Source organism: Pseudophryne corroboree, chromosome 4 (genome assembly GCF_028390025.1).
Source record: "Pseudophryne corroboree isolate aPseCor3 chromosome 4, aPseCor3.hap2, whole genome shotgun sequence".
NCBI classification, from domain to species: Eukaryota; Metazoa; Chordata; class Amphibia; order Anura; family Myobatrachidae; genus Pseudophryne; species Pseudophryne corroboree.
The window spans coordinates 697,948,333-697,963,359 of record NC_086447.1 but is presented as its reverse complement, the minus strand read 5'-3'; the positions used below and the strand labels follow the sequence as shown (position 1 = coordinate 697,963,359).

General features: G+C 42.3%; 1 protein-coding gene across 6 annotated transcripts in view; it reads right to left on the bottom strand.

Moving 5' to 3' along the window:
- The window catches only part of UTRN (utrophin), a 1,167,552-nt gene that overhangs the window by 15,314 nt on the left and 1,137,211 nt on the right, over nucleotides 1-15,027 (bottom strand). For all 6 annotated transcript variants that reach the window (XM_063917938.1, XM_063917937.1, XM_063917939.1 and 3 more), the window contains 3 exons: nucleotides 8,727-8,970; nucleotides 6,013-6,121; nucleotides 2,388-2,480 (listed from right to left, as the gene is read on the bottom strand). In XM_063917938.1, the coding sequence (XP_063774008.1) occupies nucleotides 2,388-2,480; nucleotides 6,013-6,121; nucleotides 8,727-8,970 (446 nt within the window). The remainder of the gene's footprint in view (nucleotides 1-2,387; nucleotides 2,481-6,012; nucleotides 6,122-8,726; nucleotides 8,971-15,027) is intronic.

Sequence of the window (15,027 nt, the reverse complement as noted above, 5' to 3'; positions counted from 1 at the left end):
TTAATACTTTGTCAAGTTGTTATGTAAAATGTGTGGAAGTCAGTCACAAAGTACAAAACATGTGCAGTATAATAACAGCATTGGACAGGCCTTGTGTCTTGACTTGCACAAGATGGTGCTGTTTACAGAGATGCAGACATTTGCACACTCATGGGCTGATGCAGAGTTGAATTCAAAGGTGACTAATTGCTCTCACACTGCGTGCATACAAATAAATGTCTATATGCAGCCGTATGCATCACTATCTTTGTGCACTTGCCCCAGAATTATCCTAATAGCCAAAGATGAGGCTGAAAACAGGGTATTTACACATTATCCCCCAGTTACAGTCCTAGAGTTGCCAGTGGACATGCGACTGAAAAGCACAGGACCCTGCATTGCCTGTAGATTCCGACACACAGCGTATGAAGTTTAAAAACATGCAAGAAACATACAGAGCAACCCTACACCCCAAACTTTGCATCAGCCCGTCAGAGTGACAGCATTACTAGCAAAATATAGAGCAGACAAATCCGTGCCAGATAATACATGTGATTTCCTTTAGTGGAGCAACATTACAGAAAAGAAATAAAGGGTGCTGTTTTAACATTTTAAAATACATTCCTTGCTGTGTAAAAGGATGTGCGCCCATTCCCATTCTGCAAAATGACTTCAATTTAGCATTTTCTATACCTAGAGTATACTTTCAATGGCGCCTCTTTTGCATTTTCATAATGAATTTCAGTGAAGCAGAACACGTTCTATTGCAGGGTGAGCAAAGTTATATGATTCATTCACAGAATTTCCACATTTAATATGAAGGCCTCAGCAGAGGGACGGCAGGCAGGGCTGCCAGCACAATGAAGTGGTGTGCCCCCTGGTGCCCATTTGTACCGGAATATGCGTAGACTCCTTCTTCGACTTTGTGCGGCACTATCACAGGATAGTCCTTAAAAAAGATTGTATCGGGAAAAGGAGTGAGGGTTAATGTACAGTAGTCTAGATTTGTAAGAAGAAAGAAAAAGATTGGATTTATTGGGTGAAATAAAAATTAAGTGTGAAGGTGTGATATAAGGTGAAAACAAAAAAAAACAAAAAAACAACAGTTTTTTGGTGTTGTGTTCTTTTTTCTTTATTCACACAATACAAAAACATTTTTTTGTTTTTTTTTGTTTTCACCTTATATCACACCTTCACACCTAATTTTTAGTTCACTCTAGTTAGCCCCTTAGTGGGCTTTTTTTGTAAATATTTCAAACATCATACCAGCCAGAAGGCTGAGAATATGTGAGCGGCTGAATATATTTTAAAATTGAAGACATTAAAAGTTATATTTTATACTAATAACAGAAAAATGTGCACCCAATAAATCCAATCTTTTTCTTTCTTCTTACAAATCTAGTTCATTGTATATTGGTGGGTAGCACTTGATCTTTCAAGGTGATGTACTAAAATACAGAGTGCATACACTCTAATACTTATAGTTCATCAAACAGATCAATATATTTTTCTAACATCCATAAGATCTGGTGCGGAAACTCCCCCTCCCCTTTCCTTATCAATAATTTACAGTAGTATTAATGTTCCCTCACTCTAGTTATTAATTTCAGCCTCAAATGAGGGTAAACCAGGTATTTTAGGAGACAAATTGGAAATGTTTACTCGCTGATTGGAATGGAGTTAAAATTTTGAGAGATCAAACTTCGACCAATCGATGTCCACACGTTTGCACTGGGTGCCTCTGTATTTGTGTCGTTCTCTTTGCACACCTGGGCGCACTTCTGGCTTGCATGCACCCTGATATGCTCTGAGTCTAGAATCCTGGAGCACTGACAAAAACAAATGTATACTAAAATACACTGCCTAAATGGCCTCATATATCTATGCAAATGTAGACACACCCCTCCCAACTAAAAATCTCTCTGCACATTTTTATCTACTTTACCTGCAGTGCAACATGGTTTTGCCTAAGTGGAATTTTGCTCCTTATGTTTGCTTTGACACCAACTCTGAATCAGCCTCATATACATTATTCATTTTCATTACTGTGGCTATATGCAATTCTCATTCAGCCCAGATTTGACTGAATTTCTTATTTGGTTTCAGCTAGAAGAAATAGCTTCTTGAACATGATTATATAGATAATTGTCAAATTTGAGCATGTATAAAATAGTGTCTTTAAATCCTCCACACACATAGCAGTCGTTTCACCTTTCCAAATAATTTCAACAAGTAGAAGCCAAATTTTAAAACTTGCCCAGACTCACTGACATGTTTTCAGGATTTTGTCACAAGACCTCAAATGTCACTCCCAGAATGCTAAAATCATTGATTGGCGTGCTATGTAGTAAAATGTCTTTGCCCATACTTAAAGTAAAGGGAAATGAGTGAAATATCACAACACTTACAGCTGCTGAGTGGAAATGTGCTGTTTATTTGCTCCATCACATCTGTCAGGTCTGTGCTGGTGTTATGCGGTGGGGACAACACATCATCTGTGGCTGCATTAATCAAAAAAGCGACATATAGATATGAAATGGAAAAAACAGAAGTCTATTAAAGTTGCTACAGTCTCCCGTGTTAATACTGTAATATATGTTATGCATGAGTAACACACAAGATGAGATTATCTCTAGCAGAGGCTTCGTAATTGCTGCTTGGAGGAGAATTAAAATTATTCTATTGGGTTCAGAAACAATATTTGGGTCTCAAGAGTGGTGGGCAAGAAGTGTCTGCGTAATCATCAGCACTACTCTATTTCATAGCTGAATAATCAGGTACATCTTCTTCAGATATTTAGGTACATTCAAAACATAATGGAATAATATTGTTTACATGAATTCTGATGTAAAAATTCGCAATTTTATGGTTGGATATTAAAACTATATACAATTTGTCACTTTTATTGCATTTATTTATTTGATGTATATCGATATAAAAATGTAAAAGCCTTTTTCACATTTATAAAAAGTCTGGTATTTACCTTGATAAATACTTTTCTTGTACTCTAATTGGGGGCACAGGAGATGCTTATACATGTATGATGGGTATTGGTGGTGTGGGAGTGAGCAAGCACCAAAGAGTTAAACTTTTCTGCCCATTCTCCAATAGTGTTTACCCTGAGGCAGACAGTTAGCTCAGGCTCCCAGCGAGCCTCAGGGACGGGGAGGGGCATGCAGACCTGGCCCACTCCCCCTCAGGTGCTAATTTAACCCGCAAGGACCTACAACGGCCTGCAGCGTATGCCTTGGTGGTCTAGTGGCATTGCACAGTAACCTGTGCCCCCATAGCACCTGCCCCCCCCCCCCCCCCCCACACTGTCTCCTCGCAGCGGGAAAGATCGTCGCCATGTTGCGGATCCCTTAGCAACAAGGAGCTGTTCAGTCAGCTTCCTAGCATCCGGATGCGGCTGCGGGGTCTCCCGGAAGTGTGAGCTCTCCACTGAGATCCCCCACGGCAGAAGTCACTGACCCAGCCACTGGTGCTGCCGCCGCCGTCACTGGGTGTTGGAGCTGATGTATAGCCCATGCTGCAGCTCAGAAAAGACAAAAAAAAAAGGAAAAACTTCAGGGCTGAACACCAGCCCCATTTTGTAAAGGTGCCACTCCTGAAAGCACCAAAGGAAAAAACTGGCAGGTCTGGGCCGGAGGGGCAGGATACTGGGGAAGGGCGACTGAGGCATGCTGGGAACATTCATTTAACTCTTTGGTGCCTGCTCACTTACACACCACCAATACCCAGTGTATAAGCATCTCCTATGCCCACTAGTGAACGCACAAGAAATTAATTATTAAATGTGTTAGCCATTTAGTTTTTGTCTGTGATTTACCTTGGAGCCTCAATTTGCAGCTGTTGTGTTGCTGTTTATTTGAAAGCAACTGTACTCTGGCGGTATGAGCTTACCATTACCCAATACGGTTATCCTTGAATAAGTTAAACACTATGGGGAATATTTACTAAAAGGCAATTTTTTTAATCAATTTCAAATGGATGAAAATCGACGCTGTGTTTCAGGGGCTAAAATACACATTTACTAACAGTTAAATTTTTATAATCATTTTTAAATGTTAATAAGTGTGTGGCCAGATGTGGATAAGAGCACATAATAGCGGTTTTCAAATGCTTTTGTGCTCCATAATAATGAAAAAAGTGCAATAATAGTGCTTATAAAACCTATATATGCTTATTGGAACTAAAGTGCTAATTCAATTGAGCGGGATATCAAGAAGCCAAAATGTATCAATAAATATTTATTACACAAAATACCATAATAAAACATAAAAGAAAAAAGGAAGATTTACTTTAAAATGCAGTACACATAAGCATGTACTCTTAAATGAATTAGCACTTTATTTCCGATAAGGATATATAGGTTTTATAAGTACTACTATTGCACTTTATATGTAAACTTTATTCAATAACATAACTTTTGTAAAGCACTATTAGGCTCTTATACACATTTGGCCAGACTTTGATTTGAATACGGATTTGCACCATCAAATTTATTTTGGATTGAGCTGGCACTTTTGAATAGAGGGGAGTGCTATTCTAAAAAGTAAAGGCGCCCACACACTAGTACGGCTGATCGGCAACTGATCGGACAATGTTACGTTAGATACATAGCATGTGAAAAATCTCAAATGATTTGGTCAAAATCGATCGATATGAGACCAATCTTCCCTGCAGGAGGGAAGATTAGAGGATGAGTCTAACGAGCAGCATACTGCGCATCGGATCATTATCATTTAGGAACACTGAACAATATGCACTTTTCCGAAAATTGTATAGTTAAGATGAGTCTTTTCGTTCCATTTTCCTTATAATCTTTGTAGTGTGTGGGCACTCTGAGTTTATTATATAGTTGCTAAGGTAGAGTACATCATGACAACTGGCGCTGTGGTCATTCTTAATTCTATGCTCCTAAATGTGTATTTTAGTCATGGAAACACATCAATTTAGATCGATTTTTATCAATTTAAAATTGATACATAATCAACGAAAAATAACTTTTTAATATATATACCCTTAAAATTACCTCAGACAGAGACACTTTAAAATACGTTATTTAAGAAGTCTAAAAATCAAATTAAAACTAAAAACTCTAAAGCGGAAAATAAAAAAAGAATTTGGGCCCTGAGTATAAGTACAGATGTGTCTGCATATACAGTATTTAGCCTCAGTAGGCCATGCAGCACAAGATACCTGGTGCAAATGAGCCGCCAGATCCTGTGCAACTCTGCTAGCGTCAGGTGGCTTTTTTTTTTTTTAAACGAAAATGCATTTTAGTTGTAGAACAATGTGACTAGGATGCACCAGGAGACAGAGCTGATAAATCTGATATGCGACACTTCATATTATCTGTCTATGACTGAGTCTGAATATGAAACACAACGGAACTTGGCATGGAAAATAAGCTGCGAAAACTGCATCATAGCATTTCGTATACAGACTCAGAGACTCTATTGCACACAGATATAAAAGTGTCACAATTCAAATTAATCAGTATAGTCTCCTCGTGCATCTTAGTCACATCATGTATGCAAAAAAAGATACCTGATGCTACCAGAGTGTCATGGCACATGGCGTGCCATCAGAGGCTGTTTAAAGCGAATGCAGCAATAATGTATGGGGACACATCTATACACCATTACAGTATCCAGGACACACTTTCCAATCGGCAGCTCGATATGTCGGTCGCTGTCATGTAGCTGGGCTGGCATTTGAATTTGCCCAGCCAGCTGTGACATTGACCCCCGCAGTAAGTGTGCTGACCGTCCATCATCACAGCACGATGCCACGATATATCTACAGATATATCGACCATCGTCTGTTCTACAATGCCGACATGACATGACTGTGAATTACATTGTTCACAGACATATAGCTGGAATATACTCAGCGATACATCGCCGTTCGATTGAACAGGCAATATACCCAGCAGATATTAGAAAATCTGTAAATGTTTTAGTCCCCTTTGCAACGACTGCTGTTCATAAGTAGGAAATAAATGACTCCTGCAAACTTGAGTCTCACCTGTCTGCTGAAACTGTGAGCTGTAATAATGGTCAGCTGAATATCTGGGGGCCGGCGGCTGTGGTGAGACAGACACAGAGACTCCATTAACCCTGGATTCTGACTCGGGCTGGAAAGGAAATAAAATAACAGCAATAATGAAGCAATCATCTTAAAATGTACACTAAAGAGAACCAAGTAACCAAACACACACTCCTAAGATCCCTACTGTAAACATGCCGAATTATGAGGTCTATTTTTTTTCTTAGCATTCTTACAGTAGTTTTTAAAATAAGTTTGACAATAAATATAATGGATCACTATGACACATTTTCTACTGCTTAGTAATCATTCTCATACAAACTGCATCAATTACAGTATTTGCCAGAGAAGCAGCTAATTAATATTATAATTTAAAATAAGTATAATATATATATATATATATATATATATATATATATACACACACACATACGGTCGAGTCACATTATTATGCCCACCTCCTACATTTGACGTCATCAGCGCGTAGCCCATGAAGTACATCACGTGTCGTGTGCTGGCTTGGTGGGTATACAAGGTGTGCGATAGGCCGTCTGCACACATATCACTTGTTGTTGTCATGGGTAAAAGGGGCGATTTATCCAAATTACAAAAAGAGATGATTATCGTCTTTCGTGCCAATGGTGGCAATATTTCTGAAACAGTGCAGTTTGTGAACTGTTTGCATGCTGCTGTGGTGAAGGTGCATCGTAACTGGACAAATGGCACCACTGCGAATAACCAACATGGAAACTGCGGTGCACCACGAGCAATTGATGTGTGAGGTGAACGTCGGCTAGGAAGGTGCATGAGGGCTAACCGACACGCTATAGTGGAGCAGCTCACCGGAAAAATGTACCTGGGGGCTACCAGTTGTATGTCTAAAATGACAGTCCAGCTGTTATCTGTGCTGCACACAGTGGTTGCTCTGTCTATTAGATGGTGGTCATAATAATGTGACACAACCGTGTTATTTTATATATATATATATATATATATATATATATATTCCTCCACTGGCGGCACTCCAAGGCTATGAAAAAATGACAACAGTCGGCTGTTTTGGGCAACGTTTCAGCGCCGTTCAGTGCTTTTATCAAGCCATTTACAAAATGCAATACACATAACGGTATTTAAGTGCTCCCTTCACCACGCCAGTAAGCTCCGCCCACTTCCGTATCCTGGTCACCATACAGACCGGCTCGGATTGTAGGGCTGTTGCCATAGTAACTGACAAATCACCACAGCTGTGTGCTACAAATATCAAGAGGTCTTTAATTAAATTTGAATTCTATTAACATCTGTGCAGTACAATTCGGAACACTTAGGGTACTTTATCATACATAACACTCAGATCCTATGGTTGTTCCTTCAGTTTAGTTACATTTAATATGAGCTTGTATTACATTTGATAGAGTTTGAGATGCCTAATAAGCTTTATGGTTTAAATACTTGTTATGATGTAACTTCTGACGGTTTTCATATGTTGCTTGTTTTTATTTCTTTGTTTTAATTGTCCGATGTGTTTTAATGTATGGTGTGTATATTTGTTTATATTTGTAGCACACAGCTGTGGTGATTTGTCAGTTACTATGGCAACAGCCCTGCAATCCGAGTCGGTCTGTATGGTGACCAGGATACGGAAGTGGGCGGAGCTTACTGGCGTGGTGAAGGGAGCACTTAAATACCGGTATGTGTATTGCATTTTGTAAATGGCTTGATAAAAGCGCTGAAACGTTACCCAAAACAGCCGACTGTTGTCATTTTTTCATAGCCTTGGAGTGCCGCCAGTGGAGGAGTGTATTGCGTGCAGCCATATGGCTGTTATGTGGAAGGCACCGGGCGCATTAATTTAGCACATGTCAGCGGAGTGCCGGAGTTGGAGTAATATATATATATATATATATATACACAGCATACAGACGTGGCACTCACAGTGATAAATGATGACACTTCACAATTCCAGTCTGATAAACAGCAACGTTTCAGTGGTCTATGCCACTGTGGTCAGCATGACTGGAATTGTGAAGGGTCATCATTTATCACCGTGAGTGCCACGCCTGTATGCTGTGGATCCTTTTGTTCACTGAGGCACCGGTGTTGTGGCAAACAAAGTGATAGGAGTGCCGTACCTGCCATGGTGTGTGTATGTATATATATATATATATATATATATATATATGTTTTCTTTTTTTGCCAAACCAAATCTTTCATCCATTCTGGTTTGCAGGCCGTGGAGAGCAACATAATGTGTTCTGTACTACATCACTGTTAGGTGCCTAATTGATAATGTAGCGCTTTCATTTCCAATGGCCCAAGTGCATCAGAAACAATACATATATAGGCCAGAGGTTGTACTGTATATTATATCTGACTTTATGATGTACTGTATGCATAAACATACAGCAGTAATCCTTATTTCTGCTGGCATCCTCTGGAGGTGTGAGCAGAAATGAGCCTTTACTGCTACCTCTGGGCTGCTCGCAGGTTCATCACGGCTCTATAGGTCTATAATTGAATAGAAAAAGGTATTTTACCTGTGGGAGCACACAGCGAGACTCAACCTGCAGCTAAATGAATATACCCCATCTAAATGAATCTACTCTGTTGTGAGCCATAGTTTCTGATTTGTTAAGTTGGCATTACTCTATTTGATTTTAAATCATGAAAACACAGTAGTATGCATGGTACAGTACCTGCTCCAGCAACTGGCGCAGCCTATGAAGCTGGGACTCTAGCTGCTTGTTATGATCCTCTAATATTTGCATTCTGGCCTCCAGACGCCCTTTGTGCTGTCTTAGCAGTTTTGCCTCTGCGATGAGCTCTGCATCCTCGGGTGTGTGCTGCAGGGATGCTAAAGAGTCAGGGGGAGAGGATGGAGGGCTCAGTCCTCTTCTCAGATGCTGTGCTTTCAGCTGTTCATATTCGATCTTCAAGGTCCTGGGAAAAGTACAAACAATGTAACAAAATATCTTCATTCATGGCCGTCTGGATTTCATATACAACTTATACATATATTTTTTATCTCTGACTCCTTTTATTGTAGCATAAAACTATGATGAAATATGGTGACATTTTAGCCACCTTACAAAGCACATATGGAAGCAATTGTTTGCAAAAGACTTGAAGTCACCACGATAATAAGAATAGTTAAATAATCTATTGGAAAAGAAAAAAACAGAGCCTGGACCCTAAACTATGCAATGCTAATGGTTTGACCAAATCACACAGTGGTTGAAGTAGTACACATCATTTTACATGTAAGAATTGGCAGAATAAATCAGCTTGGGACAGCATTCATTGTAACCTGGGAAGCCATTCTGCAACATTGTCATGCCATAAATCTGCCTACCTTTTCTCACCTGTTGTTCTGTGTAGAAAAGAATGCAGTTATAAACACATTTTTTATGTAAGATTGGTGCATCTGACACAATCATCTTCTCATATCCCTGTTTGGGATTCTAAACAGCAGAATACTGATAACAAATGAAGGAGATTTATTTCATAACAGTTTTTAAATGCATCTAGAATAAGGGTATAAGGCAATCATCAATTTATTTATTTATCTGGGGGGGGGTGTATACTTTCCCAATAAATGTGAGAGACATCTAAAAATGGCGAAAGACACAAAGAGATATGATTGCAGCCTATTTAATATATATATATATATATATCCAATGGGGAAGTCCTGCACTCTCATCAAAAGTTCATCTTTGGGGTGCTTCTACACAGATGATCCCCTATATGGGCGATTCCTGATGTATATAGATTCTTATAAGTAGGCACTCTCCAGTCCATAAATGTGCTTGAAGGAAATTTATTATATCCTACTCACAAAGATACAAATGCAAGGCTTAATTATATGCATGTAGACAGAATCACAGCGACGACGTTTCGGTCCATCCGGACCTTTGTCAAGCGTGTCAGCAATACAAGCCACCAGCATAACAACATAGCAGAGTCATTGCAGCAGAAGTCTTCTGCTGCAATGACTCTGCTATGTTGTTATGCTGGTGGCTTGTATTGCTGACACGCTTGACAAAGGTCCGGATGGACCGAAACGTCGCTGTGATTCTGTCTACATGCATATAATGAAGCCTTGCATTTGTATCTTTGTGAGTAGGATATAATAAATTTCCTTCAAGCACATTTACGGACTGGAGAGTGCCTACTTATAAGAATTTATATATATATATATATATATATACATACATACATACATACACTCACATATACTTTATAGATATATATTTTTTCAAAGGCAGGGAAGGAAAAATTATGACATTCTTATACAGTAAGTGCTAAAAGACAGGTCGTGATCTATAAACAAGATAATGCCAGTGATCTGTTCTATTTCTATATGTTTTAATTACATTCAAATGCATCCCATTAAAGATTTGCTAGTATATACTGTGTAATGGTATAAATTCAAAAGCTGGTAACTTTAGATGAATCAAACAAGTAACTTTAGATGAATGCCAGGGTTAGTAAATGGGTTAATATGTCTATTAACTCAATGTCTCAGTAACCTCAATCGCAATGAAAGAAAAAAACATCAGCAGGAGAAATAATGATTAAAATATAAAGGCAAAACAGAGAGAGAGCGAGAACAAAAGTAGCTGGATTGTTCGTGTGTTTAAAGGCCCGTATTCACGGCCCGATTTGGGGAGAGATGTGTGCAGGCCAATCTAGCACCAGCGATAGCGACGTGCGGGGCTGCGCATTGCTATCGGTGTGGGGGGTACACATGGAGAGATCACTACTTAAAATCTAAGCAATCTAGTCAGATTGCTTAGATTTTAAGCAGCGATCGCTCCGTGAGTACCCCCCTTAAGGCTTAACAAATAGACCCCTTAGTCTGCTTGCAGAGTTCACCATTCAGTAGACTGCCATTCGTATTGTCTCTGCCTCCTAAATCATTAAATGCAATCTTATTTCTGTGTGATTATACCCCCCACAAAGCACAATGTTATTAGGCATAGACAGGATCAGAAGTACAGAAAACATGATAAAGAACAAATAAAACCACCACCCTAGTGGATGTATGCCTGAGAAGTCGCGCTTCAGGGGAGCTCCTCAGCCTGTGGATTTTACTTGAGCTGGTCTCCTGCTGTTTCCCTACCTGGGCGTCTATTACAGCCTCTTGCCGTCTGCTGAACCCAGCTGCCGCAGTTGATGTGATCCGGCGGTCCCTGGCTGCCTCCCTCCCGCGTGGCCTACCTGGAGCTCCGGAGCCACGGCCTTGTCTGGGCGGCAGAGACCTGGGCAGAAGTGCCGGGGATTGCGGGCCCCTTTGAAGTAGCTGCCTGCACTGCCGCGGACACAGCGGCTCCCGGCCGCGCTCTCATCAGCGCTCCCACCCGCTGCTGCCGGCTTTCTCCTGCGGTCCTGCGCTGGGTGAGGTCCGCAGATGGAGTTCACCCCCAGCGTCCGGCGCCATCTAGGGGACTGCATGCAGGGATCGCCTGTGCTGACGATGCAGCCTGGGGAGCACACCTGCCCGGCTCTGGTGGAGCGATCCTATCCCTACTCCAGTCTGGAAAGGCCAGCGTTGATCTCCAGTGTGATCCCTGACAGCTGTACAGGCAGTGGCTACTCCTGAAGGTACTGTGGGGGGAGCTGAGGGGTGCAGACTGTGTGGTCACCGGTGGCCATATTGCTGAGCTGCTGACACTGCAGCCAGGGCTATAGGCTGGACATTGAGGCAGCGATACCTGTACGGTCAGTTTTTTTTTCTTTCTTCAGGCTAATATATGATACCGCTGCCTGGCCTGCTTTAATATCCGGGACTCTTACTCCCCTATCCACGACGCGACCGTGCCCTTTTCTGGGGGACTCTCTCCTACCTCTGTAGTGGAGTGCTCACTGCCGGCATTACCGCCATACCCAACCCCAGCTCTATGACCACCTGAAACTGAAGTGCGTGGTCTCCCCTGGGTGTTTTTTTTTTCCCCTTCTTCTTGCCTTCCCCACCCTGTCCCATATTTTTTGGACTTCGTGTCTCCCCTGACGGATCATATCTCATAGTATAATACTTTACACTGGTCTGGTCCACATGCAGAAATCTTCGTCCAAGACTCCTAAACAAGTGGGTGTTGATATCTCTCAACATTTTACCAGGGACACCTAGAATACCCAACATCGGGGTCTCCCCTCCCCTCCTCACGATTCTATGGATAACTCCGTCACACCGCCTTCTGCTCCGATGATATCTTAGCTCTCCGCTCCCTTATTACGGACTGTAAGGACTCTCTGGAGTCCAAATTGGACAAAGCGGTGGCCGCCATTAAGACAGACATTTCATCCCTCGCTTCCAGAGCCTCCAAAGTGGAATCTCGTCAGGACCATTTCCAAAAAGCTCTAAACGATACGGGTCGTGACCTGGACCACATTGTCTCAGAACTGTCTGAACTTTGTACTAAAAATGAGGCTCTTGAGAACCGCGAACGCAGATCCAACCTGCGCATTCGCAACATTCCTGAATCAGTCAGTGTGGATAACCTGGAACCCTACCTTCACACCCTTTTCTCCTTTCTGATACCGGACCTGGGGGATGTACAGTTTTCTCTAGAAAGGGCTAATCGTGCCCTCCGTCCTAAGCCTAGGGATGGTGAGCCTCCTCATGATGTGGTCCTTCGCTTTCTCAAGTTTAAAGATAAAGAAAGGGTCCTCAATTCTACTCGTGGAAAGCTTCATATACTTTTCAATTCATCTAAACTACAGTTCTTCCAAGATTTGGCCCCTCTAACCATAGCTAAACGGAGGGAACTCCGTGATCTGACAAAGGCCCTACGGGACAGGAACATCCGTTACCGATGGGGTTTCCCCTTCAAGCTGATCGTTGACCTTCAGGGAAAAACAGTCATCATCAGAGATCTTCGTGAGGACAAGGATTTGCTTTCGCACATAGAAGAAGCTGGACCCCCCGCTGGGGAAGACCACTCAACTTAAAATTTTACTATGCATTGGGTTGGATGTTTTCTTACCATCCCTTTTTCCTCTCCGTTGATAATCACTTCAGCCATTATGCTTACTTCCCTCCTTAGATTTTTGTATAACTTTTCACTGACTGTTTGTTGTATGGGAATCACCCCTTGTTATACGACTGTAAGGATATCAATGTTTTGTTCACTTACTGTATATGTCCATCCCTTCCCTTTTCTCTAACGTCCTAGTGGATGCTGGGGACTCCGAAAGGACCATGGGGAATAGCGGCTCCGCAGGAGACTGGGCACAAAAGTAAAAAGCTTTAGGACTACCTGGTGTGCACTGGCTCCTCCCCCTATGACCCTCCTCCAAGCCTCAGTTAGATTTTTGTGCCCGAACGAGACGGGTGCAGGCTAAGGGGCTCTCCTGAGCTGCTTAGTGTAAAAGTTTAAAGTAGGTTTTTTATTTTCAGTGAGACCTGTTGGCAACAGGCTCACTGCACCGAGGGACTAAGGGGAGAAGAAGCGAACTCACCTGCGTGCAGAGTGGATTGGGCTTCTTAGGCTACTGGACATTAGCTCCAGAGGGACGATCACAGGCCAAGCCATGGATGGGTCCCAGAGCCGCGCCGCCGGCCCCCTTACAGAGCCAGAAGACTGAAGAGGTCCGGAAAATCGGCGGCAGAAGACGTCCTGTCTTCAATAAGGTAGCGCACAGCACCGCAGCTGTGCGCCATTGCTCTCAGCACACTTCACACTCCGGTCACTGAGGGTGCAGGGCGCTGGGGGGGGCGCCCTGAGACGCAATAAAACACCTTTTTTTGGCAAAAAATACATCACATATAGCTCCTGGGCTATATGGATGCATTTAACCCCTGCCAATTTTTCCATAAAAAAGCGGGAGAAAGGCCGCCGAGAAGGGGGCGGAGCCTATCTCCTCAGCACACTGGCGCCATTTTTTCCTCACAGCTCCGTTGGAGGAAGGCTCCCTGACTCTCCCCTGCAGTCCTGCACTACAGAAACAGGGTAAAACAAGAGAGGGGGGGCACTAAATTGGCATATAAATATATACAGCAGCTATATTAGGGAAAAACACTTATATAAGGTTATCCCTGTATATATATAGCGCTCTGGTGTGTGCTGGCAAACTCTCCCTCTGTCTCCCCAAAGGGCTAGTGGGGTCCTGTCCTCTATCAGAGCATTCCCTGTGTGTGTGCTGTGTGTCGGTACGTTGTGTCGACATGTATGAGGAGGAAAATGGTGTGGAGGCGGAGCAATTGCCTGTGTTAGTGATGTCACCCCCTAGGGAGTCGACACCTGACTGGATGGTCTTATGGAAAGAATTACGTGATAGTGTCGGCACTTTACAAAAGACTGTTGACGACATGAGACAGCCGGCAAATCAGTTAATACCTGTACAGGCGTCTCAAACACCGTCAGGGGCTATAAAACGCCCGTTACCTCAGGTCGATACAGACACTGACACGGACACTGAATCCAGTGTCGACGGTGAGGAAACAAACGTATTTTCCAGTAGGGCCACACGTTACATGATCACGGCAATGAAGGAGGTTTTGAACATTTCTGATACTACAAGTACCACAAAAAAGGGTATTATGTGGGGTGTGAAAAAACTACCCGTAGTTTTTCCTGAATCAGATGAATTAAATGAGGTGTGTGATGAAGCGTGGGTTTCCCCCGATAAAAAACTGCTAATTTCTAAAAAAATTATTGGCATTATACCCTTTCCCGCCAGAGGTTAGGGCGCGTTGGGAAACACCCCCTAGAGTGGATAAGGCGCTCACACGCTTATCAAAACAAGTGGCGTTACCGTCTCCTGATACGGCCGCCCTCAAGGAACCAGCTGATAGGAAGCTGGAAAATATCCTAAAAAGTATATACACACATACTGGTATTATACTGCGACCAGCAATCGCCTCAGCCTGGATGTGCAGTGCTGGGGTGGCTTGGTCGGATTCCCTGACTGAAAATATTGATACCCTGGACAGGGACAATATATTATTGACTATAGAGCATTTAAAGGATGCATTTCTATATATGCGTGATGCAC